The sequence below is a fragment of the Cnephaeus nilssonii genome (genome assembly GCF_951640355.1).
Source record: "Cnephaeus nilssonii genome assembly, chromosome: 19".
Lineage (NCBI taxonomy): Eukaryota > Metazoa > Chordata > Mammalia > Chiroptera > Vespertilionidae > Cnephaeus > Cnephaeus nilssonii.
In genome coordinates, this window is record NC_137090.1 from 21113604 (window position 1) to 21139831 (window position 26228).

At 36.1% G+C, this 26228-nt stretch overlaps 1 protein-coding gene across 1 annotated transcript in view; it reads left to right on the forward strand.

Annotated features, from left to right (window-relative positions):
• The window catches only part of CLTC (clathrin heavy chain), a 60232-nt gene that overhangs the window by 19278 nt on the left and 14726 nt on the right, over window positions 1–26228 (forward strand). The window contains exons 3-17 of the mRNA XM_079798427.1: window positions 1736–2004; window positions 2567–2728; window positions 4310–4423; window positions 5078–5251; window positions 7259–7456; window positions 9081–9281; window positions 11370–11522; window positions 12022–12144; window positions 13486–13623; window positions 13862–14026; window positions 14183–14363; window positions 15917–16080; window positions 21318–21443; window positions 22661–22803; window positions 24126–24360. Coding sequence (XP_079654553.1) covers window positions 1736–2004; window positions 2567–2728; window positions 4310–4423; window positions 5078–5251; window positions 7259–7456; window positions 9081–9281; window positions 11370–11522; window positions 12022–12144; window positions 13486–13623; window positions 13862–14026; window positions 14183–14363; window positions 15917–16080; window positions 21318–21443; window positions 22661–22803; window positions 24126–24360 — 2546 coding nt within the window. The remainder of the gene's footprint in view (window positions 1–1735; window positions 2005–2566; window positions 2729–4309; window positions 4424–5077; window positions 5252–7258; window positions 7457–9080; window positions 9282–11369; window positions 11523–12021; window positions 12145–13485; window positions 13624–13861; window positions 14027–14182; window positions 14364–15916; window positions 16081–21317; window positions 21444–22660; window positions 22804–24125; window positions 24361–26228) is intronic.

Genomic DNA, 26228 nt, shown 5'->3' on the forward strand with positions numbered 1-26228 from the left:
CAATACATATTATACTTTAGTATATTAATTTCCCTTAAGCCTCTTTAAAGAATTTAAATTCAACTGCTTAATAGCTCTCACACTTTTATTAAAAGGCCATCATTTAAATTTTCTCAAAATTCTTTTCTATTTTTAATGTTGTTGTTATCTTATCACATTTCTTAATGCTTTCTTATGTGTGCAGATGGTGAGTTATCTTAAATTAGATTGTATTAGTTATTGTCCTGTTTTATAAAAAGAATAAATTGAAAAGATTTCCAGAGCACTGTACAATAATAGCATTCTAGATTTGTGCCCATATGTGTACACTATAGAGTTAAACTAGTCATCCCTTGCCCTTTTCCCCAAATCTCTTATATAACATATACTCCAACTGCTTTTATCTAAAAAAAGAATGAAAGTCTAACTAGGGGTTGGGGAAGGCAGCAAAGGAAAGTAATTTCCAAATACAGCAGGTCCTCGATTAACATCATTTGGTTGTAAGATTGATGAGATGCCATAGGAATTTAACTTAAATCAGTTACCCTGTGGTAAAATTGGTTTCCTTATTTGCTGTTTTAAAGTCACAGAACCTATCGAGGCTTTACTGTACTTACTTCCTTTTGAAGGCAGTTTTAAACCTTGGTTTCTTTTTATAAACAGGACTATAACTTTCACAATTGTTCAAGTCTGGTTGTGTTTTATATATTGTGTTTTTTGGAAGAAGTTCTTACACATGTGGTAAGAAGGGTCATGGTACAAAGCCGTATGTTTTGTGTCCTGTCCCATCTCCTCTCCCCCCCCACCCCCATACTCTCATAATTTTTGTTCTTTAGGATCCACATTCTCTGTGGCTCAGGAATGGAGTTTTCCTTAGTCTCTAAGGACTAATCTGGATTAGATAGCCTAGTGATATCTGTGGGCTTTGACCTCTATTAATTTAAACCAAATCACTTTTTGGACCATGATAGAATTCAAATTATAAATACCAGTCTTTGCATCTGATTCAGTGAACTCTTAACACTCAAATTTCATTCTTCTTTTACTAAATGTTTGCTGTCTTCATTGGATGGAGCTTGAACTTTGTTCCTATCTGCAGTATATTAACAGCATTTGAAACTGTCCTCCTTTGTCTCCCTCTCCTTTCCTCTAGCACCTCTACTACCTTTTCCTTTGTATCTTAAACCAATTAAATGTAGCATGCACTTCTCTTATGTTCTCGTGGTAGGCAGAGTTGAAGTAGGTCCTCTTTCAAAAAGCAGTTTCCACAAGATTTAGTTGAATGGGGGATGACTGCCTTTTAAAAAGTAGTCATTTTTTCCATGTGTTTGTATCAGATTGGCTTTGTTCTGTGTACCTACAACTAACTTAGTTAATATGTAAACATTCTTCATTATAAATAATAAGATTTCAACCTTGTTTTCCACCATTGTTAAGCAAGCTGTTCTTTAGACTCATTTTTAGTTGGGGTTTAGAATTCTATAGAATTTTATGCTATTTGTTTAAAATGTCTTTAATAGAGGTAATATAGTTTTCGCTTCAGATGTAGATGTAGATTGTTTGCCCAGTCTCAGCTATCTTTTCAATGCTTGCTGCTCTATCAACTTGACTTCTATAGTTGGTTACTGAATAGTCTCCTGATAGAACCATTTGTTTGGAAGTTATAGATCTTGTTACAGAGCTAGTCTAGCTAGATATTAATTTATCCTGAGCGTGGCTTTCTTTAGTGATTCATAATTCTTAATTTTTGTTTCAGCTGGGAAAACTCTTCAGATATTTAACATTGAAATGAAAAGTAAGATGAAGGCCCATACCATGACTGATGATGTCACCTTCTGGAAATGGATCTCTTTGAATACGGTTGCTCTTGTTACGGATAATGCAGTTTACCATTGGAGTATGGAAGGAGAGTCTCAGCCAGTGAAAATGTTTGATCGCCATTCTAGCCTTGCAGGTTGCCAGATTATCAATTATCGTACAGATGCAAAGCAAAAGTGGTTACTTCTGACTGGCATATCTGCACAGGTAACATTTTTTTTCTAGTGTTTAATAAAGAAAGGTCTAGAGAACTAATATGCCCAGAATACAGTTTATTTTGAAATTAGGTCTTCTATGCTCAGTTATGTAATATCTGACTTATTTGGAAGACCTTTTTTCTTTTTTAAGAAATAAAGAGAGCTGGCTTAATGCCTTTATACTGACATAGTTTCAGAGTATGCCCCTCCCAAGTGTTTTTAGGTCTTACTTGCAGGTTAAGTGGATATATTGAGTTTCTGTATGAATGATTTGGAATTTATTACGGACATTTACTGCAGAATGAGTACTCCTACACATATATTTTTTTAAGATAGCATAAATAGATGGTTGTATATGGGCCACATTTTAAACATTCATGTTAAGCTTTAATAAGATAATCTTTGGAGCTAAATCTTAAGTGAAAAGATATCAAATCTACATTGAGAGACTAAAAAAGAATTGTAAATCCTTTTAAAGGTGATAAAGCAATTCGGATTATTTTCACTAGTTGATGAATCTGGGTTATTAGTTCATTGGGTCCCCAAACTTTATTCTCTTTGATCTGTTGTAGCAAAATCGTGTGGTGGGAGCTATGCAGTTGTATTCTGTAGATAGGAAAGTGTCTCAGCCCATTGAAGGACATGCAGCTAGCTTCGCACAATTTAAGATGGAAGGAAATGCAGAAGAATCAACGTTATTTTGTTTTGCAGTACGGGGTCAAGCTGGAGGGAAGGTAAGTTTTGGCTTTGGAAATTATTTTAGAATTTCTTTGTCTTTATGCTACTAATTAGTCATCTAATTTCAAAATAGTCTTCCTTATTAATTTGCTTCTAACATTCAGATTTGTGATGACTGTTTAAATTCTGCTTCTAGTGATACTTGTCTAAAATACATAATGTTCTTTAATAGCTTTTTTGTATCAGCTGTAAGACTTTATTTTGATTGCCTTTATAAGGCCTTAATTCTATGTTTTCAGCCTACTGTGCATAAGATTCCTTAGGGTTGCTAATGTATACATTTGAGCAACTTATATCTAGGGAGTCTGATTCAGTAGAGGGAGCTCATACTCTGCATTTTAAATACTCTACGTGACTAGGTAGAATGTGGCCTACAATTTGAGTAACATTGCCCTAAGTCAGAGCTTGTTAACCTTGGCTCTACATTGGAATCACCTGGACAAATTGAAGTACTTTGTATGTTATGATTCTTAGTTGCAGACAATAGAAACAGATCTGGTTGATTCGAGCATAGAAAATTTACTGAAAGGATAATAGATAGTTTACAGTAGCTTGGAATGTTTAGGACCAAGCTTGGAAGATGAGGAATCAGGGGAATGGGCAGTCGCCAGAGCCGCAGCCGAAAGCCCTGCCACAGAACCCTGAGAACTCGGCTGCTACTTTAACTGCAGTGTTGGATGACACAGCACTGCAGCCCTCTCTGCCAGACTAGACTCCTACAGTCTTCATATTTTTCCATGGTAACTATTTAAAAACATTAAGATAGCGATTGCTTAAATTATGATAATCAGACATCTTAAACCAAAATGTTTTCATCCAGTTTATGAGGTCTATGTGATTAGAGTGTGCATACTTTCCTTCTGTGTTAGAGTAGATGTACAGGCTGAAAAGAATTTAACAGTTAGTTCTCTATTTGGGGACCCAAATGCTAAGTTATAATAGAAAACCATGAGAAAGCACCTTTTGTGGGTTATATATTACCATTTTATACCATTAATTTAAGCTAGATTGTGGTGTGATTGTTTCAGCTATTCAACTGACTTTAAAGTTTTTATCTTGAAATAATGCACATTCATAGGAAACTAAAGACAGTACAAGTGTTCTTTACCTAGTTTCCCTCAACGGTTATGTCTTACATGCTATATATATGGTATATAAGGAAACAATAAGTTAACCTTAGTATAATTGTATAATTCTGTGTCACAAGATACATACTATTCTGTTACCTCAAGGATTTCTCTCATGCTACTTCTTTATAGGTACTCCCACTCCCTTACCATCTCTAACCCTTGACAACCACTAAATTACTTTCCATTTCTATAATTTTGTCACTCAAGATGCTGTATAAATAGAATCATATAGTATATGACCTTTTTAGATTGGCTTTCCACCCCATGCAGCATAATGTCCATGAGAGTTCTTTTTATTAATATTAACCTAGCATGGAGATATTAATGGTGAATATTAAACCTATTGGAGGACATTTTGATTGTTTCCAGTTTGGGGCAACAAATAAAGCTACTATGATAACTACTAAAAGATCTAAGTTTCTATAAATTTTATTTTCTTTTGAACAGTTACATATCATTGAAGTTGGCACCCCACCTACAGGGAACCAGCCCTTTCCAAAGAAGGCTGTGGATGTTTTCTTTCCTCCAGAAGCACAAAATGACTTTCCTGTTGCAATGCAGGTATTTTAAACAAAGCAAATGGACTTTTGAAAACTCTCCTCTTAACAAAATTAATTAAAAAACTATTATTATTCAGTCAATATGATTTAAGTGGAGCTTAAAAGAATAACTGTTATTTTAAAATAAAGTTTATTAGAGAAACTTGATAAAGTAATACTCTAATATGTAAACTGGGTTATCCTAAATCAGTGGTCGGCAAACTCATTAGTCAACAGAGCCAAATATCAACAGTACAACGATTGAAATTTCTTTTGAGAGCCAAATTTTTTAAACTTAAACTTCTTCTAACGCCACTTCTTCAAAATAGACTCGCCCAGGCCGTGGTATTTTGTGGAAGAGCCACACTCAAGGGGCCAAAGAGTCTCATGTGGCTCGCGAGCTGCAGTTGCCGACCACGGTCCTAAATCATTCAAAATTGTTTTCTTTTTTTATCTTATACATTTTATTCATATTCTTATGTTTTAGGTAAGACCCTTATTTGTGCCATATTTAAATGTTCTGTAAGAATGAGGAAACCATTAATATTAGCTTTTAATTTGTAATGTAAATCTCTTGTCAAAGTTCTAGAATTTCACCATCTCTAAAATGGAATAGGTCTAAATTTTCTGTTTGTGGATTCATTATTTTACTTAAGTGTTGATTTTCTTTATACAGATCAGTGAAAAGCATGATGTAGTATTCTTGATTACTAAGTATGGTTATATCCACCTGTATGACCTTGAGACTGGTACCTGCATCTACATGAATAGAATCAGTGGAGAAACAATCTTTGTTACTGCACCTCATGAAGCCACAGCTGGAATAATTGGAGTAAACAGAAAGGGCCAAGTAAGGAAACCTTGAAACTTAAATTAAGCTACAAAATAATACTTATTGCCATTAACACTTTTTTAAAGTAAATGGTAACTTTAGATGTCTGAAAATAATATATACCTAAAAATACGAAGCATAGGTTACAAAGTCTCTTTAATCCTGTCTCAAAGAGAGAAACTGGCATACAGCCACCTAGGATTGTGTCTTTATTGTCAAAGTAGTGACCCTTTTTCAAAGAAACTATTAGGGCCACATTTGACAGACTATATACTTTTCATAGGAGTTTTCCTTCTATGACTTCTAAGATAAATCATTAACTACAAGGAAAAGAATTTTTCCTACATCACTATTCCTAACTGTCACTAAATATTTAATGTGGGAAGGTGATACGTTACAGTAGCTATTGTGGGGTTCCTGGCAAGTTGTCCAGTTAGATGGGGAAAATATTAGCTGATCTGAGTCTGTCATGATTGGCAAACCTTTCATACAGTTAACAAGTGATCCCTTTTCTGTATTTTTTTAGTATTTTAATGTAATTAAAATATTCTGCCCCAGGAGTATCTTATTTGCTAAAAAATTATTAGAACTTTGAAAACAATACTATTATTGGTTTTGACTTAGTTTTCCTACAAATTAGTATTTTTCCCAGGTAGTAAGCAGAGGAAGTTAATTAGTAGGTTTTTTCTCCTTTGTTCTGTTAATTTCCAAGAAATGGGGTGTATATGAAGAGGCAAATACTCTGTCCCTACTTGTTCATCCCCTACCTCAACTCTACAACTGCTTTATGTCCCTACAACTTATGTAGCCCTCTTCATAGCACTTATCACAATGAATTACAATTGCTTGCTTAACTGTGTTAGTCACTGTTTTTCATTAGGAAAGGGGCTTTTCTTTGTTTAATCGTATTTCTACACCAGTCCTTGTCTGGCACAAAGGTGACTTTAAAAATTCAGTAGCTTTCATTTATTCAGTTGCATGTGTCTCTCCTGGAAAATATCAAGAATGAATTGCCTTTTGGTGAACTAGGTTAATGACAATTTAATAATCATGAAGTTGATAAGCCAGAGATCTTTTTCTTTCCACTGCTGTGCTGATGTTTTTAAGATAATGCTTAAACTAAAGTATCTTGAATAATTTTACTAATATATTTGATATTTATAACTTTGATTCTGGGAACTTAAATGTTTTCCTCCCTTTCCCCTACAATTTTCTGTGCCAATCTAACAACAACAACAAAAAAGTATAATTTTGATTCATCCACACCAAATGGCTAGTGTTGTGTTGGCTGTTGTCTTTTTTTAAATTTGACAATCTAAGGGAAAAAGGTTAGTCAGGCATTGCATGTTTAAAAAATTCTTGTGGCACACTAGTTGAAAATCACTGCCCTAAAGGAATGAGTGTGTGATTTCTATTGGTTGAAAATCAAAAGCCATCAAGATGACATTATTACCTTTATTAAGCACCTGTTGTATACCTTGCATTATACAGTAGGATTCAGGGATTCTTTCCCCTCACTGAATATATAATCTGGCCTGTGGGGATGTAAATGTAATTAAAGAAAATTACTGAAAAATCCTTATTTTAAAAAATCCTAGAGTTAAAAGGAATAAACCTTAAACTTCTTCCAGGCAAGCCTTAGATTTTGTAGCTTCTTCAGTCACGTTCTGTAGGTTTTCAAGATTGCTTTCCTCAAGAATCTATAAATCATAGTGAATTGTCTTACCGAGCTCATTTAAATGGATGGTAGCAAAGCAATTAGAGTTTGGACAGTATGAAATGGGAGCTATTTATATTACAGAAGGCCATATTTTAGGCACTCCAAATGGGGGTTAGCACCCTCAGTTTTCTCATTTATGGCCTCTTTTTTTTCTTTTTAATTTTTATATTTTTATGACAAAAAAAAAAGCAGCTGTCACAATTTTAATACCTTTGTGACTCAGTAGTAATCAGCTCTAAGCAGATTTAGTATCATTGATATCCAAATGAACACATTTCAACTATTCATTAATCTTTAAATTATAGGTTCTATCAGTATGTGTGGAAGAAGAAAACATAATTCCTTATATCACCAATGTCCTACAAAATCCTGATTTGGCTCTGAGAATGGCTGTACGTAACAACTTAGCTGGTGCTGAAGAACTCTTTGCCCGGAAATTTAATGCTCTTTTTGCCCAGGGAAATTACTCAGAGGCAGCAAAGGTGGCTGCTAATGCACCCAAGGTAAATAGCCATGAAAATGAAGTTGCCATGATTGGATTAATGTTCATATGCTTTATTTCTACTGTTAGAAATGGAGCCAGCTCTCCATGGAGAAACTAGTCTTCTTTAGGTTGCATTCTTTCTGTGGTAGATTGAGTTCCTTGTTGATGCCTTTAGATTTGGTTAATTATTCTTCTGTCCTCTAGTTTTGGTTAGCTTTTTAAAACTAAGAATGTTAGAAAGATAAGTAGATCTAGCAAGCTATGGTTTATGTAGATGTAATGATGTTTAGTTACTTAGTTGTAATACTGTTTGACCTTGTCAGTGATAGTTACCAATTTTTCCCCCCTGTGTAAAGCTTTGTTTCCATTTGGTCCATAGCTTGGGAGAGGGCTTTCAGGGTGGTTAAAAAGCTGCCTAGAGCTTCAGGGAGAGGCTCAGGCAGAAGCACTGTCACCACGGGGATGTCAGGGGGTCCCTCAGAGGACACTGGGCTGCAGAGGCTCCTAGTCATGCTAGAAGGTGAACTTAGCTCAGTTTAGGGGCCAGCCAGCTTTCAGAGGTTAGTCAGGTGGTCATCCTTCTTGATGAATTTCACCTCCTCATCTAGGAAGTGGCTCTATAAGAAGTCACCAAGATATGGGTGTCTGTGTGGGCCGAATCCAGGGAATGCAGATCCAATAGGGCCTGGTTCAGGTTCTTCTCCAGGACCATGGTTTTACCACACTCATCCTGTGACATCTCTTACGTGTCGTGGAAGAAGGCATGGGCACTGTGCTGGCTTTGCATCTTCAAGAGATACTTGGTGCCCTCCACTTCTCAGCCAACTCATGGAAAAGTGGCCCATGCCTTCCAGAGCCACATCTTCACATTTGAAATAGAAGCCCAGAAGAAAGGTAGGTGTGGGAGGCTCGCAGATGAAGGTTAACCAGGAGATTGACAGTGGCTTCCATCTCTGTGGAACAATTTTGACAAATCTTGGAGCTCATGGTTTATCAACAATAAGGAGCTAAGCTCAAAAAATGGTGTTGGCTGGTCCTGGAGGCAGAGGATGGCTGAGAAGATGGTTCTAAAGGTTGCAGCTGGAAAAGAGGTTAGAGCGTGGTTGGGCTGGAAGAAGGGGTGTCCATGGGTCTGTTCTGTTCAAACATTGTTGAAACAAGAGATGGGTCCACAGGGCACACGGTCTGGTAGTACTGATTTTATTTCCCGAAGTTGAAGGATTGAACAGATCCTATCACATTTATGGTAAAAAGAGTTGTCTGAAATTGAGCTGAGTTTCTTCTCATCACCTTTGTATTATGTTGAATGAATTAACACCTTATATCCTGATCACTATTAGGAAATTTGCACTTAACATGAACCTGGAATAATAGCTAGCTGTAACTACTTTATACTTACTCTGTTACACATTGGCATTGTAATTAGGTTGGTATGTTTCTGATTCTGAATAACCTTAACACACCTGGCCAGGGGTGTGAACAGATGTTGACTGAATCATTATTACTCAACATATTGAAGATTTGAAATTTGGTCTTAGTAGGTGGAATCATGCTTTTATGATTGACTTAAGAGACCTATGGAGTTATTAGTGTGATGTTGGATCTCCTTTAAACGGAGTCTTTACCATTTCTGTTTCTTGAAGGGAATCCTCCGTACCCCAGACACTATCCGTCGATTCCAGAGTGTCCCAGCCCAGCCAGGTCAAACTTCTCCTCTACTTCAATATTTTGGCATACTTTTGGACCAAGGCCAGCTAAACAAATATGAATCCTTAGAACTGTGTAGGCCTGTACTTCAGCAAGGACGGAAACAGCTTTTGGAGAAATGGTTAAAAGAAGATAAGGTATATTAACTTCAGTTAACATACTTTTGCTTTGATTGTCTTAAATACCACGTTAGCAAGTTATAAACATCTAGGCTGCCCCAAAATATCTGTATCTATTGTTAAGGCTTGTAGGAATAGAATAAGAGCAGGCATTGTATGAGATGCATAAACTTACTTTTATAACATGTGGAGGTAGGATATCTTTGTTTAGTATTTTAAATGGAATCCAGAATTTGTGCTGGGTGGTTAGAACCACTAACCTGGAAGCAAATTGCTATCCTTTTGCTTCAGGGAAAGCTTAGTGTGAGACACTTCAGTATGTGTTCATATTTGTCAACATATGTAACATTCATTTGGATATAAGAATATATTCCTATCTCTCACATCCCACATTTAATATGCCTAGTAGTTTCAGTCATCAAATATATCTTTTCTTTGAGAAATTCCCAAGTATCATTGCAATGGTGGTATTTGCTACTAGTAACTATGTTTGGGTGTGAGAAGGAAACATGTTATATAAAATGTTGGACCATAGATATGTTAATATGACAGCAAGGGCTAATTAGCAGTGATAAAAATTCCCAGAGAGATTTCACAGTATGTAAATTAGCATTACATGGGAAAATATTTAACTCAGTTTCTTGAAATTTATTTAAATATGAACCTTTAAAAAATGTTAACCAGCTTTCTTTACTGCAGGATTTCTCTGTGCTTTTTATATTCATTCATACTTAACTGATTTCTTTTCACATAGAGCATCTAAATAGCATTTTGTTTTCTAGAGCACATTATGGAAAATGTTGCTTATTTGCAAGGCAATTAACAAGTTTGAACAATCCATCAGTTTTTATTCCTTTCATACCAACATAAAAAAGCCTTTCTCGATAAAGTAGCAATATTGAATTGCCATTTCTTATGCTATTGTCATGAATGAGGTGGTACTATTTAAAGCACTCTGAGTAGTGAATAACTTAATGTTGTTATACCTTTCAGTGTTAGTGTATGTTGGTAGTATTTTTACATGACTAATTCTAAGTCCTTGTTTCTTAACCCAGCATCTGGCAGTCTTATAGGATACTGGAGAATAGTACTTCAGAGTTGGGATGCTTGGATAGGAGCCTCTGCTGAAGAATAGTTAATAGCCACAATAGCGAGTATTTGAGGTCCATCTTAATTGTTTAAGATAAGGGAGGATGGTGATAGCCAAGGTAACTGAGTTGACCTATATAACAGTGTGAAAGCTTTCTGGATATTATTACCTTTTTTTGTGAATGGTCATATGGAATCTATTTGTAGTAAAAGGGATACTGGTCAACTCTTCATTAATTAGCATTTTTAGTTAAGAGATATACTTCAATACAACTTCTTCTCCATACTGAAGATCAATGATAAAGGCTATTCTCTGGCATAGCCACATAGCCATTAAAAGTAGAAAATCAACTCTAATATATAAAGCAAAACTCTTTTAGGGAAACTGCTTTCCAGACTGGGCTGCTGACTAAGGCAGGTTGAATGTATAGAGAAGGGAATCTACTTGTCTACCACCTAAAAATTCAAAGTTTTTTAATCTGTTTGACCTTGTGAAGTTAGAGTGTCCTGCTTTATAACCTTAAATCCAAAAGTCAAGAAGATAATGGAGCTTAGGTTCTTCAGACATACAAATTAAATCCTAATTTTAATAATGGTCCTTATGGTAAGCCTCAACTGGTAACTTAGTATCAACTTTTCATTTGATAACATTACATTTAAAGTTACATTATTTTGAAAAAATTCGGCCATGTGGGTCAGATATCTGAATATTCTTAATAGTACAAGATTCCGCTTTTTAAGTATTTACATTTCTAACAAGGCATTGTAATATCTATATGTATGAAATCTTATTGGGCTTTTTTTCTTTAAGTAGGATGTGTGAAAATTCTACTGAGACATTGCTGTGAATACATAATCAAGAGTCTTTACTAACCACAACCCCTGAATACTTGTAATATATTCTGGGGCAATTGAGTAACTAAGTGTTATGATATTATTTATAGTGGAAATAGTGTCAACTGCTCATTTATTAAACAACTTATGGATTACTAACCAATCTCTTTTTCCTTTGGACAGCTGGAATGTTCTGAAGAACTAGGTGACCTTGTGAAATCTGTGGACCCTACATTGGCACTTAGTGTGTACCTAAGGGCTAATGTCCCAAATAAAGTCATTCAGTGCTTTGCAGAAACTGGTCAAGTTCAGAAGATTGTTTTGTATGCTAAAAAAGTGAGTTCAATGAAACAAATTCTCAACAAAAAATTCATTAAAACATTAAAGAGAAATTAGCCTGTAGAAACTCTAAGTGACTTTAACAGTGAATTTCCTTAAATTTTTAGTTACTGGGAAAAGTATAAAAGCCCTATTTTAGTCCCAAATATAGAATTACACTTATTAAAAAATGGAGAGTTACTCTTATACAGCTTACTAGAATTTAAAATGTCAGGGGCATGCTTAATCTGTTAGAACAAACTTTTTGAAATAGTCATTCATCGAAAATGAAGAAGCCAGTTATAAAAATTTACAACTATTTAATCAGATGTTATCACTAAGGCATCTATTTGCCTAATATAAACCAAGGTCAAACTGAACATCTTAAATTAAAACTGAATTTGAACTTTCATCAGTAGTTCTATATTAGTAAGATTCTGTTGCAGAAAAAAAACCACCTTTAAATTATATAAAAAGGAAACTTTGTGGTGGGGTTTAAATTTTTATCTATTTGTAGGTTGGATACACTCCAGACTGGATCTTTCTGCTGAGAAATGTCATGCGTATCAGTCCAGATCAGGGACAGCAGTTTGCTCAAATGTTAGTTCAGGATGAAGAACCTCTTGCTGATATCACACAGGTAAAGAAATGAAAACATATTGATAGAAGTTGATTTAAATAGAGAATGGGGGGATTTGAGTTTAAACAATTTGGAGAAGAATGGGTTAACCATTTAATTTCTAGAAATTAGAGCTTTGTCTTATCTACATAGACAAAAAAAGCAAGTTGCAGAAGAATGGACAGTATGGTATCATCTATATACAGTGTTTTTTTTAAATCCTCACCAGAGGATATGCTTTCATTGATTTGAGAGAGAGTGAGAGAGAAACATCAATGTGAGAGACACTGATTGGTTGCCTCCCATATGCACCCTGACTGGGGATCGAACCCACAACCCAGGCATGTTCCCTGACTGGGAATCAAACCTGTAACCCTTTTGGTGCTCGGGATGATGTTCCAACCAACTGAGCCACCTGGCCAGGGCTATATATACAGTTTAAAAACAAACAAAATGGACTTCTTGTTTAGAGATGTATATGTAAATATATGAAAAATGTATGGGAATAATAGTTGTTTTTACTAGAAATAAAAGTAACTCCACAAGACAAAAATAGTTCTTATCTTTTTTAACCCTCACCCGAGGATATTTTTTCCATTGCTTTTCAGAGAAAATGGAAAGGGGGAGGGGAGAGAAACATTGATGTCACAGAGACACATATACTGATTGCCTCCCACACTTGCCCCTACAGGGTGGGGAGCAAACCCGCAACCCAGGTACATGCCCTTGACCGGGAATCAAACCTGTGACCAACATTCTAACCACTGAACAAACAGGCCAGAGCTTCCTTTTTTTTAAAAATTGATTTGAGAGAGAGACAGAAACAGAGAGACATTGATTTGTTCGACTTACTATGCATTCATTGTCTGATTCATATATGTGCCCTGAACAGGGATCAAACCCACAACCTTGGCGTATCAGGATGATGCTCTAACCAAATGAGCTACCTGGCCAGGGCCAAAAATTTATTTATTTTTTAAAAGGAAGAGAGAGAGAGAGAGAAAGAGAAACATCAATGATCAGAAACATTGATTGGCCACCTCCTGCACACCCCCCACTGGGGATTGAGCCCACAACCCAGGCATGTGCCCCTGACCAGAATTGAACCAGGGACCCTTCAGTCTGCAGGCTGATGCTCTATCCACTGAGACAAACCGGCTAGAGCCCAGAAATTTGTTTTTAAATTATGAAGTTATGCTGTCCAAATAACATTTTTGAAGTCTGGGGTTTGTTTGGTCTTGCAATTTTTTATATGTAAAACAAATGAGCTAATGTTTAATTTCCTTTCATTTACATATTATCAACAGTATCATAAAGCCATTTTTAAATATTTCAAACAACGTTCTTTAAATCTTTTTGCAGATTGTGGATGTCTTTATGGAGTACAATCTAATTCAGCAGTGTACTGCATTCTTGCTTGATGCCCTGAAGAATAATCGCCCATCTGAAGGTCCTTTACAGACTAGGTTGCTTGAGATGAACCTTATGCACGCACCTCAGGTATATGCATTCATACTTTTAAGGTGTTTTCAACACTGTTTTAGTAGTTACTCAGAGCTTCTTAGATTGTTATTCGAAGCAACTGAGATGACTATTCTTGAAGCAAATTTAGTTAACATTCCTTTGTATTTTCTCCTCTTTATCAATTAGATATTGGATCTTTATATGTAATCTGGATGTAGAATTACTGATATAAATGGGCTGGTAAAATAAACGTATCCTGTTTGTGGTTTTATAGGTTGCAGATGCTATTCTAGGGAATCAGATGTTCACGCATTATGACCGGGCTCATATTGCTCAGCTGTGTGAAAAGGCTGGCCTACTGCAACGTGCATTAGAACACTTCACTGATTTATATGATATTAAACGTGCAGTTGTTCACACCCATCTTCTTAACCCTGAGGTATTTCATTTTCTTACCTAACAGGTGGTCTTAGATATGATTAAATGGTGTACTGAAAATGTGTTTGTGGTACTGAATGATAATAATTTCATATCACTCTTAGGTTCAGTTTTATTTCATTTATGTACTTGCTTATTTATTTATTTTGTCCTCTAGTGGTTAGTGAATTACTTTGGATCCTTATCAGTAGAAGACTCCCTAGAATGCCTCAGGGCCATGCTCTCTGCCAATATTCGCCAAAATCTGCAGATCTGTGTTCAAGTGGCTTCTAAGTATCATGAACAACTGTCAACTCAGTCTCTGATTGAACTGTTTGAGTCTTTCAAAAGTTTTGAAGGTAATTAGGAATTTCTGAGTTGTTTTTTAATTAAGATAACCAAGAGGGATATTATTATGTTCACAGGCTATTAGAAATTCTGTCTCCACAAGCTTAATTTTATGGGACAGTTTTAAGTTTTATCATGCAATAAATGTTGTCGAACATTTTTTATGTTAGATTCTAGTGATATGCAGTGAACAAGATTGCTTGGATATTGTATAGGTGAAATAAAAGCAGAATTTTAAGATACAAATATATATATAGTGGCTTTGTAATAATTTTGTAAGACGAAAATAGTAGTGACTAGTGATCAGGTATAATAAATTTTCATGCTATGTTGTCTGACTCTTATAATGGCAAATGTTTCTAACCAAGGATATTTTGTGACTTGTCATTATATACAGCTGGTTTGCATAACTTCAGCACCTCAGACCTTTTGGGCTGGATAACTTGTTGGTGGGCGGGGTGTATGCAGGATTCTTAGCAACATCTCTGGCTTCTACTCACTAGGTGCCAGTGTGGTTCAGCGCCACCAGTTGTGACACAAAAATGTCTCCAGACATTGCCAAATGTCTCCTGGGAAGAAAACCACCCTCAGTTGAAAACCACTGCTGTACTGAGTACTAATGTAATCACTGTTGGGTGGCTCTTGGGTTCATTAGCTAAACTTCTGGTCCCAGTTACCTTTTCTTCCTCTTTTTGTAGTATTGCTCTAGACAGAAGGAATAAGATTTCTACTAGTTTTCTGTTTCTGTATGTTAGCTATGCACTAAATTTATACTATTTCATTCAGTCCAGTAACCACTAGCCACATACAGCTATTTAAATTTGAAGTAATTAAAACTGAATATAATTAAAAATTTAGTTCTTCAGTCACACTAGCCACATTTCAAGTGCTTGATAGCCACATGTGGTTAGTGACTACTGTATTGACAGCACTGCATTAAATTCTCTTCAAACTACTTTTGTATGTTTCCTATTAACTGCATATGGAAAAACACCTGCTACAAGGGTCTTCATTTAAAACTTGTCATATGGAATATGATGTGATAATTAGTTTGGTATTAAGTAGCTGCCTCCTATTTCTCTATTATTAGAAAACATTGGGTTGAATTTTCTGTGTTTTTTCTTTTAAGTATATTTTTATTGATTTCAGAAAGGAAAGGAAAGGGAGAGAGAGATAGAAACATCAGTGATGAGAGAGATCAAGCCCACAGCCTGGGCATGTGCCCTAACCAGAAATCAAACCATTACCTCCTGGTTCATAGGTCGACGCTAAACCACTGAGCCACGCTGGCCAAGCTGAATTTTCTGTGTTTTTTTTGTTTTTTGTTTTTTTCAAGATTAAGGTGCAAATCCCTTTATTGAACTAATTACTAGATTAATTCGTATTCTTATGGAGTTTTTTGAGCAACCAGTTTTTATTTGGGATTATTGAGTATGTGTTTTTTATTTTTTGTAAAATTGAGGTATAATTGAAATAACATGTTTTTTTAATTGCTTAAATATTATACAGTTATGTTGTTCTCAAAAGTGCACCTGTACTTAATTTCAATTATCTGTTTTTTAAGGTCTCTTTTATTTTCTGGGATCCATTGTTAACTTTAGTCAGGACCCAGATGTGCACTTTAAATATATTCAGGCAGCTTGCAAGACTGGGCAGATCAAAGAAGTAGAAAGAATCTGCCGAGAAAGCAACTGCTATGATCCTGAACGAGTCAAGAATTTTCTCAAGGTAAGTGATTTTGAGTAATGCAGTTTCTGGTTGGGTTGAAGATCAGCAGTTCTGCAAGGGTTTGGTTAGTTAAAAAAAAAAAAAAAGTTCCCCTAAATGTAAAATTCTTAACATTCTGAAATTGTGTGCTGAATTATTTCTTCCAAATTTAATACTTTGTGGTTTCCTTTGAAATAGGGAAGGAAATTGGTAAGTAATACTTAAGAATGACCCCATCTATTTAAAAGAAGAAAAAAATTGCACTATCTTAAAGAAATGTTCTTTCACTTTGAAAATGGTTTTAGATGTTCGGTGTCATTTTAGAATATCATTTAGTCTTCTTTTGAATATTAAAATCATTTTGCCTTCAGTGTCATTTTAAGGAGTCTCTACTGCATGTATAACAGGTTTATTTCTGTCATCAAATTAGCCTGACTCTGGAAACTAAATATTAATCATGTATAATTCATAAATTGAGAGTAAAAAAACCTCAGATTTGTGACACAGGAATTTAGTTCTAGAGAAGTAAGAACTGCCTATGTTGAAGTGAAGAGTAATCGTTTAAAGATTCTTAGCTCTTTAAAATATACCTAAGGGCAGTTAATTTTGTTTAAAGTTTAACTTAGCTTTACCTTTATTCTCATTCCTACTAGTTACTTTTACAGGAAAATAAAACTTTAAAATTGTTAGTTGCCTCTGAAATTCAGGAAAACAATAGAACATTCAGTTTATCCCCCTAAACGTTTATTTATATATATGAAATGACTCCAGAACTGAATATAAAGTTCTTAAACATTTTTTTTTGTCTTTTGGAAGAATTTTAGATTGAAACTAAAACCAAAATGTTTAATGTATAATTCAGTAGAAAAAATAGGCTTTTCCTACGCCTATGCTGTCATCATTTTTAATCTACAGTTGTATTAGCTGATAGGGCTCTAGATTAAATACCCCCAAACCTTAGGGGTTTCAGTGTACTGAGATAGTTGAAGTGCTGAAGTAACCCTATATTATAGATTAAAAAATAAAATTTCTCCAAAATATATAGCTTTATAATTTAATATCTTGACCATTATAAATAGTCTGAGTGGCCTGGCTAGTATGATGTGTTTTAACTCAAGACTTTCTGGTATCAAAAAAACTCCAAATAAGAAAGATTGATGCTTTATGCTTGACTAGTGTACCCCTAACACTGGTTCAGTTCCTCATTTGATTGTCAGTACTGTTTCCTTTTTGTAAAAATACTACCAGGTTCTTAAACCGATTTCTTTTTGTTTTTATTAAGCTCACAGCTTTTATGTTTCAGTCGTAATTTCTTTAGCATTGGGTATTAATATTTGACTTATGAAGTATATATATATATATTTGTAAAGCAGGACTAAATTATTTTGTTCTTAAACTTCAAAAAACTTGTCTGGACTAGGATGGTGCAGCCTTAAGTTGTTTAGCCCATGAGATCTAATTAGACGAGGATTCCCATTCCACATTTGTAAATTGGGTGCAAGCCTCATAGAGTAGGGGCATGGATATGGATATTACAGGCTTTTGAACCAGTCAAACCTGGTTCAAATTCCATTTCTTTCTATTATTAACTATATTATTTGTTCATTCAGTGTATGTCGACCTGTTACCTCAAGCAAATTAACTCAGCCTTGGTTTCTTCAACCACAAATTGTTTTTCTCAACTACCTTCGTAGGCCATAAGTGTTCAGGTTATAACAGTTGTAAATAAGCTGTGTTGGTGGGCCTTGGAAATAAGGTAGTGTCAGCCTACATGTGAAATACAATAATTCAAGTTTTGTTTCTTTTTGGTTTTGAGTTATTCCTGACTCCTTGAAGGAATTTTAATTCCAGTCTGAGTTAGTAGAGGTAAACCTGGTATCTTATTTTTAAATAATCTGAGATAGGAACTCAATATTAAGATGCTGCTATTGTATCCAGCCTTTTATCCTAGTAGTGAGAATGAACATACTAAAGCATTTTACTCCCTTTCCTTATTGACCAGTAGTATGGTAGCTGCAATGCTACACCTCACCATCACTGTTATTAAGCTTTGGAGGTACTAGCTATATGATAATTGACTGGTGTTGTATGTAAACTCTGTGGTAATAAGAAAAATACTTCTCTGAATCTGATCTTGAACATTCCAATGCCAATTATATGCTAGCCACCAGAAATACAAAGATTGATAAAATATGGCTTCCCGTGTACAAGTAACCTGTTAGCAGGAAGAAATGATGATATTAGTATCATTTGGCTCATGCCCTAAGTTTTTGTGGAATTATAGATCTCCATAAAAAGCATGGAACTGTTCTCCAGATCCATGATCTGCTTCTTGCTACCTTTAATCCTCTATCAATTTTCCTTTCCTGGTTTTGCTTGACCTACACTGACCTGCTTGCTATTTCTGGCACTCCATAAGCCCTCTCCTGCTCCAGGGTCTTTGCTTGTACCCCTTTCTGCTTTTCTCTGACCTTCATGACCTAAGTCCTAATGTTCTTTAAGATTTCTCATCAGATGTCATGAGAAAGGATGTCTCAGATGACCCTAGCCTATCCTTACCTCCCCCATATTCTGCTTTTTTAAAAATAACACTTAACAATATTGCCTCTTCCCACTACAATGTAAGTCCTTTGAGGGAATGCTTACTTTGTTCCCTGCTATATCTCCAGTGCATAAGTACAGTGTCTGGTACCTGGGTACTCAGTAAATATTAGTTAAATGAGTAACTTCATGTTTATGACAACCTCTGAATGTTTATATAATTTTAATTTTTATCTTAAAATCTTTGACCATAATAGCTAGAGGGTAAACTTTTAAATAATTTAAAATATTAATAGTATTATTTACATGTATGAAATCATGTGCAAATTTAGGCAATCAAGAAAGTATCCATTCTAGCTGAAACCGGTTTGGCTCAGTGGATAGAGCATCGGCCTTCGGACTCAAAGGTCCCGGGTTCGATTCCGGTCAAGGGCATGTACCTTGGTTGCAGGCACATCCCCAGTAGGGGGTGTGCAAGAGGCAGCTGATTGATGTTTCTCTCTCATCGATGTTTCTAACTCTCTTTCCCTCTCTCTTCCTCTCTGTAAAAAATCAATAAAAGATATATATATATATATATATATATATATATATATATATATATATATATATAAAAGAAAGAAAGAAAGTATCCATTCTAGATTTTTGCCTATTTTTTCAATCTTAAGTGGTGTGTTTTTTTTTTGGGGGGGGGGGGGGAGCGTAGATAAAGTATGTTTGTCTTTGCCAGCAGAAAATTTAAACACTCATGAGAATAGAATACCTAAGTAATCTTAGATGACTTGCAAGTGTGTTTTCTCCCTAAATGATAAAATAAAAGTACATAATATTTTGTATTTATATTAAACAGGATAAAGAAGGTTAGTATGACCCACTAACTTTTTGATGGTTATTTAATAGGAAAAAATTGGCTTATTGAAATCTTTACATGAGTAGATCAAACACTCTTCCTCGAGATGATTATAGCAGCTGTTTAGTACAGTGTCCATGCTGCTAGATACTTGCTTTAGACCAGGGGTGAAGAACCTTTTTTCTGCCAAGGGCCATTTGGATATTTATAACATCATTCAAGGGCCATACAAAATTATCAACTTAAAATTAGCCTGCTATACTATATTTGGTCGAACATTTAATTAACTCACCCCTATTGCCTTGGCAGGGCCAGATCAAATGATTTTTCGGGCCTTATATGGCCCAAGAGCCGGATGTACCCCACCCCTGCTTTAGACTTCCCTTAATGTGTAAAAAATCTGCAGCTGACTTCCACTTCAGATTTACAGCCTTTCCTCTCCGCCATCCCCCCCCCACCACCACCACCACCACCCTCCACTGTGTAACCTGCTTCAGTGCCTGCAGCCTATGGGCAGAGGCCAGGCAATGATTCAAGGCCACAGTTTGCTCTGGCATGGGGCACTATGAAAGACCCAGGGGTACAGGCCTATATAAATCCAAACCCATGCATGCCTTTTTGATCTTTTATTCAGGATTTCTCATGGCTCCCAGATTTAGTTTTGTGTTCTTTGAACACTTCATAGACTAATCTTCAAATTATTTATAACTAGTAGCCCTGCGCACAAATCTGTTCGCCAGTAGGTCGCTGCCCTGCCCTCCTGTAGCTCCCCCTGCCCCCCCATAGCTTGCTGCCCTGCCCTGTCCTGTAGCTCTCTGCAGCCCCATAGTTCGCTGCCCCACCCTCCTGCAAATCCATGATCTGGTCCTTACCTTACACTGGCGGTCGTTACGCCTCAGGACGTAACGAATAATTAGCATATTCCTCTCTTATTAAATAGGATTGGGTGACTGATATGTTCTAGACTTAGGTACTATTTTGTTCTAACCTTGCAAATAATGTTCTTAGTGGCTGTCATTGGGAAAGTCCTATCCTACTTAGTTCTACTTCCTTAGCAGATTTTCATAGACAGATCATATATTGAGCAATGTTTCACTGTGTGTAAATGAATTCCTGATGGAAACTGTTGTTTTTTGTGCTTTACCTTATGTCTGTGGAATGTAACAGGACATGTTTCAGGTAAATGACCAATACAGGTCTTATCTCCTGTCTGTAACATCTATGTCAATCTATAAAGTAGGATTATAGCTTGGTATTTGTAATGGTAAAAGCAGTATGCAATTTAAAGATGTCTTTCTTTGCGTGCTTTCTTTTTCTTAACTTTTTTCTTATTATAGCAACATGTGGTGTGTTTAATTCATGGCTGTCACCATCATGCTGCTCCTGGTAGGCTTTATTGTAACAGAATGTTAGAGGCTGGCCATATAGAATGGAATTAGGGAGGGGTGAAAAAAGTCATTAGTTTGAAACAAGTACAAGCCATTTATGTCTTCATTTTGACAATGTGACTGACTATTGGTCTTAAATAACTCAATTCTATTTTATTAATCATTAATGAAATTCCTGCTGTGATGATTTTATATCCCGAATGCCAGTGGTGGCTCACTAATCTTAATTTGTTACTTTTTTTGGTCAAGGGTATGTGTGGGAAGGACCTGGTATTTTGCTATGGATCTAAGTATTGATTAATAAAAAATTACTGAAAATGGTACGCTCTCTTCAGCAATTGGGAATTTCTTTAGGAGAACAGCCAGGTTTATATGATCCTCTCTCACCAGTATAAAACAGAGATTCTCATATTTTACATAGATTTGATATCTCACAGAAGGAGAAAATTAAGGTTTCTTTTCGTTCTTTTTTCCCCCAGGAAGCGAAGCTAACAGATCAATTACCACTCATCATTGTGTGTGATCGATTTGACTTTGTCCATGATTTGGTGCTGTACTTATATAGAAATAATCTTCAAAAGTATATAGAGATATATGTACAAAAGGTAAGTAATACTTAGATAACTTAAAAATTAAATCTTATTGTAGATTTTATATTTCACTCTGGAAACCTTCACCCTTTTGAAACTGTGGCCTGCTACAGTGGCTCTCCGAATGTTTTCCTGCCCAAATCCTTCTTTGATTAAAATTTTACTTGCATGCCAAGTATATAAAACAGATCAGAACTGCTGTAGTTTGAAAAAGTTGGATGGCCAATGCCCTACTTACTTGGTAGCACTTGAAGTATCTGTGTAGAGGCCATAGACTCCAAAGCACAGTTTTAAAAGCATCTTAAATATAGATATAAAAAACTGCACCTTCTAACTCTAAAAACAGAAAGACAGTTTTGCTGTAGTAGACTTAATGTGTGAAAAATTCTGTGACTTTTAGCATTTTTTTTTAATTTCTTTTTTTTTTTCTTTATTGATTAAGGTGTCACATATTTGTCCTCATCCCCCCATTCCCATCCCCCACTCCACCCCCCTGTTGTCCTTAACCATTGGTTAGGCTTGTATGCATGCACACAAGTCCTTTGGTTGATCTCTCCCCCTTACCCCCACCCTCCCCTACCCTCCCTCTGAGGCCCGACAGTCCGATCTATGCCTCCTTGTTTCTGGGTCTGTTCTTGTTCATCAGTCTATGTTGTTCATCATTTCCCCTAGATGAGTGAGATCATGTGTTACTAGAAATATACTTATAAGAACCGAATGTGAGACGAGCAATAATAGTTATGCTGACAGGCAAATGAATCAGTCTGTAGTAAGTTTCTTTCTGGACCAACAGTTCTTTTGAGACCCAATTTCAATGTCCACCAGTTCCTTATGTGTACATGTCGGCACTGAGTTTTCAGCTCTGGATGGTGGACAAATGGTGGTAATGCAGGTCCGACTCCCTCTGGTTTGGTCTCGCCCGGACCCAGGGGCTCAGCTTCACCCGGACTCAAGGGCGTGCGGCCTCACCCGGTCCCGGGATCCAGCCTCACCCGGACCCAGGGGCACGTGGGACTTTTAGCATTTTTGGACTTATTTATCCTTTGGAGTAATGCTGAGATAATTAATTAACCAAGCCAGACTTCCTGCTAAATTCCTCAGTCTAGTTGCAAAGTTAGACTGCTTATTATTGAATTTTAAAACTGAGCTTAAAAGAGGGGGAAATGTTTTATTTTTCAAAGCTCATTTTTGTTTATCATATTAGACATTCTTCAAATATTTTTAACCCTTAGGTGAATCCAAGTCGACTTCCTGTGGTTATTGGAGGATTACTTGATGTTGATTGCTCTGAAGATGTCATTAAAAACTTAATTCTTGTTGTAAGAGGTCAATTTTCTACTGATGAGCTTGTTGCTGAGGTTGAAAAAAGAAACAGGTATAGTACTGTTTAACCTTCATAACTGGGATAAATGAGTCTCTCTCAGCCTGGTAATGGATAAAAATATAACCTGTCAGTTGTTGAAAAGCTACTCAGAAATAAATGGACCATAATTCCCTGGAAACAACCAATTTAGAAGTGATAGGCTAACTGTAGCATTGATTTAAAGAAAAACTGTTTTCTGAAACATTGCAGCTATCATACAAAAAATCTCTTAACCTGGCTAATCACTTGTTTTGCATATTTATAATTAAAGCTACATGGGTTGACTTTGTATATGCTTTTAATGTAAACTATGTGAAAAGCCTCTTTTTAGTTAGGTATGACACTCTGTATTTGCTAACTAGTTCTTAAATAAATTAGTCTCAAGAATAATGAGAAAAGAGTTCCCTATTAACTCTGGGTTAAATTGTGTGGTTTTTTTTATTTGAATCTTAATTATGAGGAGAACATGGTAATATAAGTATTTACATGAATTTGATAGCCAAAATAATGGCCTACTGCTCTTTCTCTGGGTGCTTTTGATATTTAATCCATTGAAACATAAACTATAGCTTAGTGAAACGATGACCTCTGGTGGAGTGATCATACAACTGCTAGAATTATTAAGCCCAGAGCTTCTAAAGATACTACATTTTGTTCCTAGTGTGTATTTAGGATGCTGCCTCCTCTGGCTGTAGGTAATGTAAGTTAATTGTGTTAAAATTTAAAGAAACCTCAGATAATCTGGCCTATTTTCTCATACCACGTCCCAGCCCACTCCTAAACAAAATTTATCCAAAGTCTAGATATTTTGTCCAGTATAAAAAAGAACAGTTTCTTACAACAGCTCTAGCCAGTTTGGCTCGGTGGATAGAGCCTCGGCCTGCGGATGAAAGGTTCCCAGGTTCGATTCCAATCAAGGGCACATGCCTGGGTTGCGGACTCGATCCCCAGTGGGGGGCGTGCAGGAGGTAGCCAATCAATGATTCTCTCTCATCATTGATGTTTCTATCTCTCCCTCTTCCTTCCTCTCTGAAATCAATAAAAATATATTTAAAAAAACAACAGTTTACGAATCTAATCTCTTCTTTCTATATCCTATCTAGATATATAACAGGTAGGTTGGGAGAGTATAGTCTTATATACCTTCTGTGTAATCTTGGGCAAATCATTTAACCAACTCTGAGTCTTATTTCCCAATTTATAATAGGGTTGTTGAGAATACAAAATAATGTATGAGAAAGCACATTATTTAAATAGTTAGCATGTCAAAAGTTTGTTATTTATAATACAATATGTGTGCATGTGTTATATTTTGGTTTGTTTGTTTTTATTAGGTTGAAACTGCTTCTGCCTTGGCTAGAGGCCAGGATTCATGAGGGCTGTGAGGAGCCTGCTACTCACAATGCGTTAGCCAAAATCTACATAGACAGTAATAACAACCCAGAGAGATTTCTTCGTGAAAATCCTTATTATGACAGTCGTGTTGTTGGAAAATATTGTGAGAAGAGAGATCCACATCTGGCCTGTGTTGCTTATGAGCGAGGCCAGTGTGACCTGGAACTTATTAATGTGAGTACTGCTAGCTGAACGTGTAGAAGGAAGGCTGCATTTTATTTATTTATTTATTTACTTACTTACTTACTCTAACAAGGTAGGTTTTATTAAGAAGGCTGCATTTAAAAATCCTATATAATAAAACCCTAATATGCAAATTGACTGAATGGCTGGTCGCTATGGCACACACTGACCATCAGGGGGTAGATGCTCAACACAGGAGCTTCCCCCTGGTGGTCAGTGCACTCCCACAGGGAGAGTGCTGCTCAGCCAGAAGCCAGGCTCATGGCTGGCGAGTGCAGTGGCAGTGGCCAGAGCCTCTCCCGCCTGGAGGCGGGCGGTAAGGAGTGAGGGGTCCCAGACTGCGAGAGGGATGTCTTAAGTGCCGCCGGCTGGTGGACATCCCCTGAGGGTTCCCAGACTGCGAGAAGGTGCAGGCCGGGCTGAGGGATACCCTCAGTGCACGAATGTTGTGCACCAGGCCTCTAGTGTGTGATATAATGTTAGGTTAGTGAATTTTGAGAGTTTCAGAGTAGTTTTAAGAAGTTAAGACAGAGTATTTTTGGAAGACGTGCTTTTAAAAATTTTTGTTTGCCAATAATTGTGTATTTAAAGTGGCCAAAATGGTAGATCAAATCTGTTTTCACTTATTAACATGTTAACTGCACTAGTTTTATCACTTGTGTTCTTATATATTCTCATACACATACACAGAATGCATACATCTCCCCCCCGCCCCTTGGTAAAAATTTTTAAAATTTATCTGTTATTGAGAGTGTTACAGATGTCCCCCATTTTCCCCCCATTACTCCCTCTCCATCTGGTTTCCATACTACTGCAGGCATTCACCGCACCATTGTTTGTGTCCATGGTTTATGCACATGCATACATCTTTTAAACATATGATAAATTGCATGCATCATGGCCTTGTACCTCTGCAGAGTGTATTTCCTAAGAATAAGGATGTTCTCTTTCATAAACACATTATAGAAACCAACTTCAGTCAATTTGATTGACAGAATATTTCTTAAAATTTATGCCAGTTTTGTCAATTGACCAAATAATGTTTCTTAAAACAGTTTTTCCTTCAAGTCTAGAATTACATAGTGCATATGGTTGTCATATATCTTTAGTCTCTTTTAATATGAAATAATTCTTCAGCCTTTCTTTGTCTTTTTTAATACATCATTATAAACGTAGTCTTTTTTCTACTTGTAACTTTTTACTGCAGTGAAATTTACATAATGTTAATCATTTGAAAGTGAAAAATTCAGTGGCAATTTGTACATTCACAGTGTAAAAGAATCTTATTCATTTTGAGTTTCTCTGATGGCTCCTCATAATTAGCTTTAGATTGTATATTTTCCATCCAGAATATTGCTTAAGTGATGTTTTGTCTTTCTCATGCTATTATATGGAGAAGCAACTGGCATTCTTTTGTCCTTCATTGGTGGAGGCACTTTTTATTGTTGTCAATTTCTTTACTGTATAATTATTATATTTCCTCTTGCAGATCTTAAGTCAGCAAGGAAACACTTAAAACCATGGAAATGTTGTATGCCCCTCCTCTATGCCAATTTAGAATCTATTGATTCTTCTTAAACCATTCTTAATTTGTTGGTTGCAAAAGGACAGTTTTCCAAGTCTGGCACATTCTCCGCATTCATTAGTCAGCACTCATTTTCATGTACTCATGAATCCCTGTTTGAGTCAAGAGGTTATAATCCACCACTGTTGTTTTGATGCTCAGAATGTCCCAGTTTTGGCTGATAAACCCCTGCAGCCTGCCTCCTGGGGCTTTGTTTTATGGTCTCATCATTCTTCGAGCACGTCCTTATTTTTTAGCACAAGTTACATCACACTCATTTTGTACCCTCCCAGCC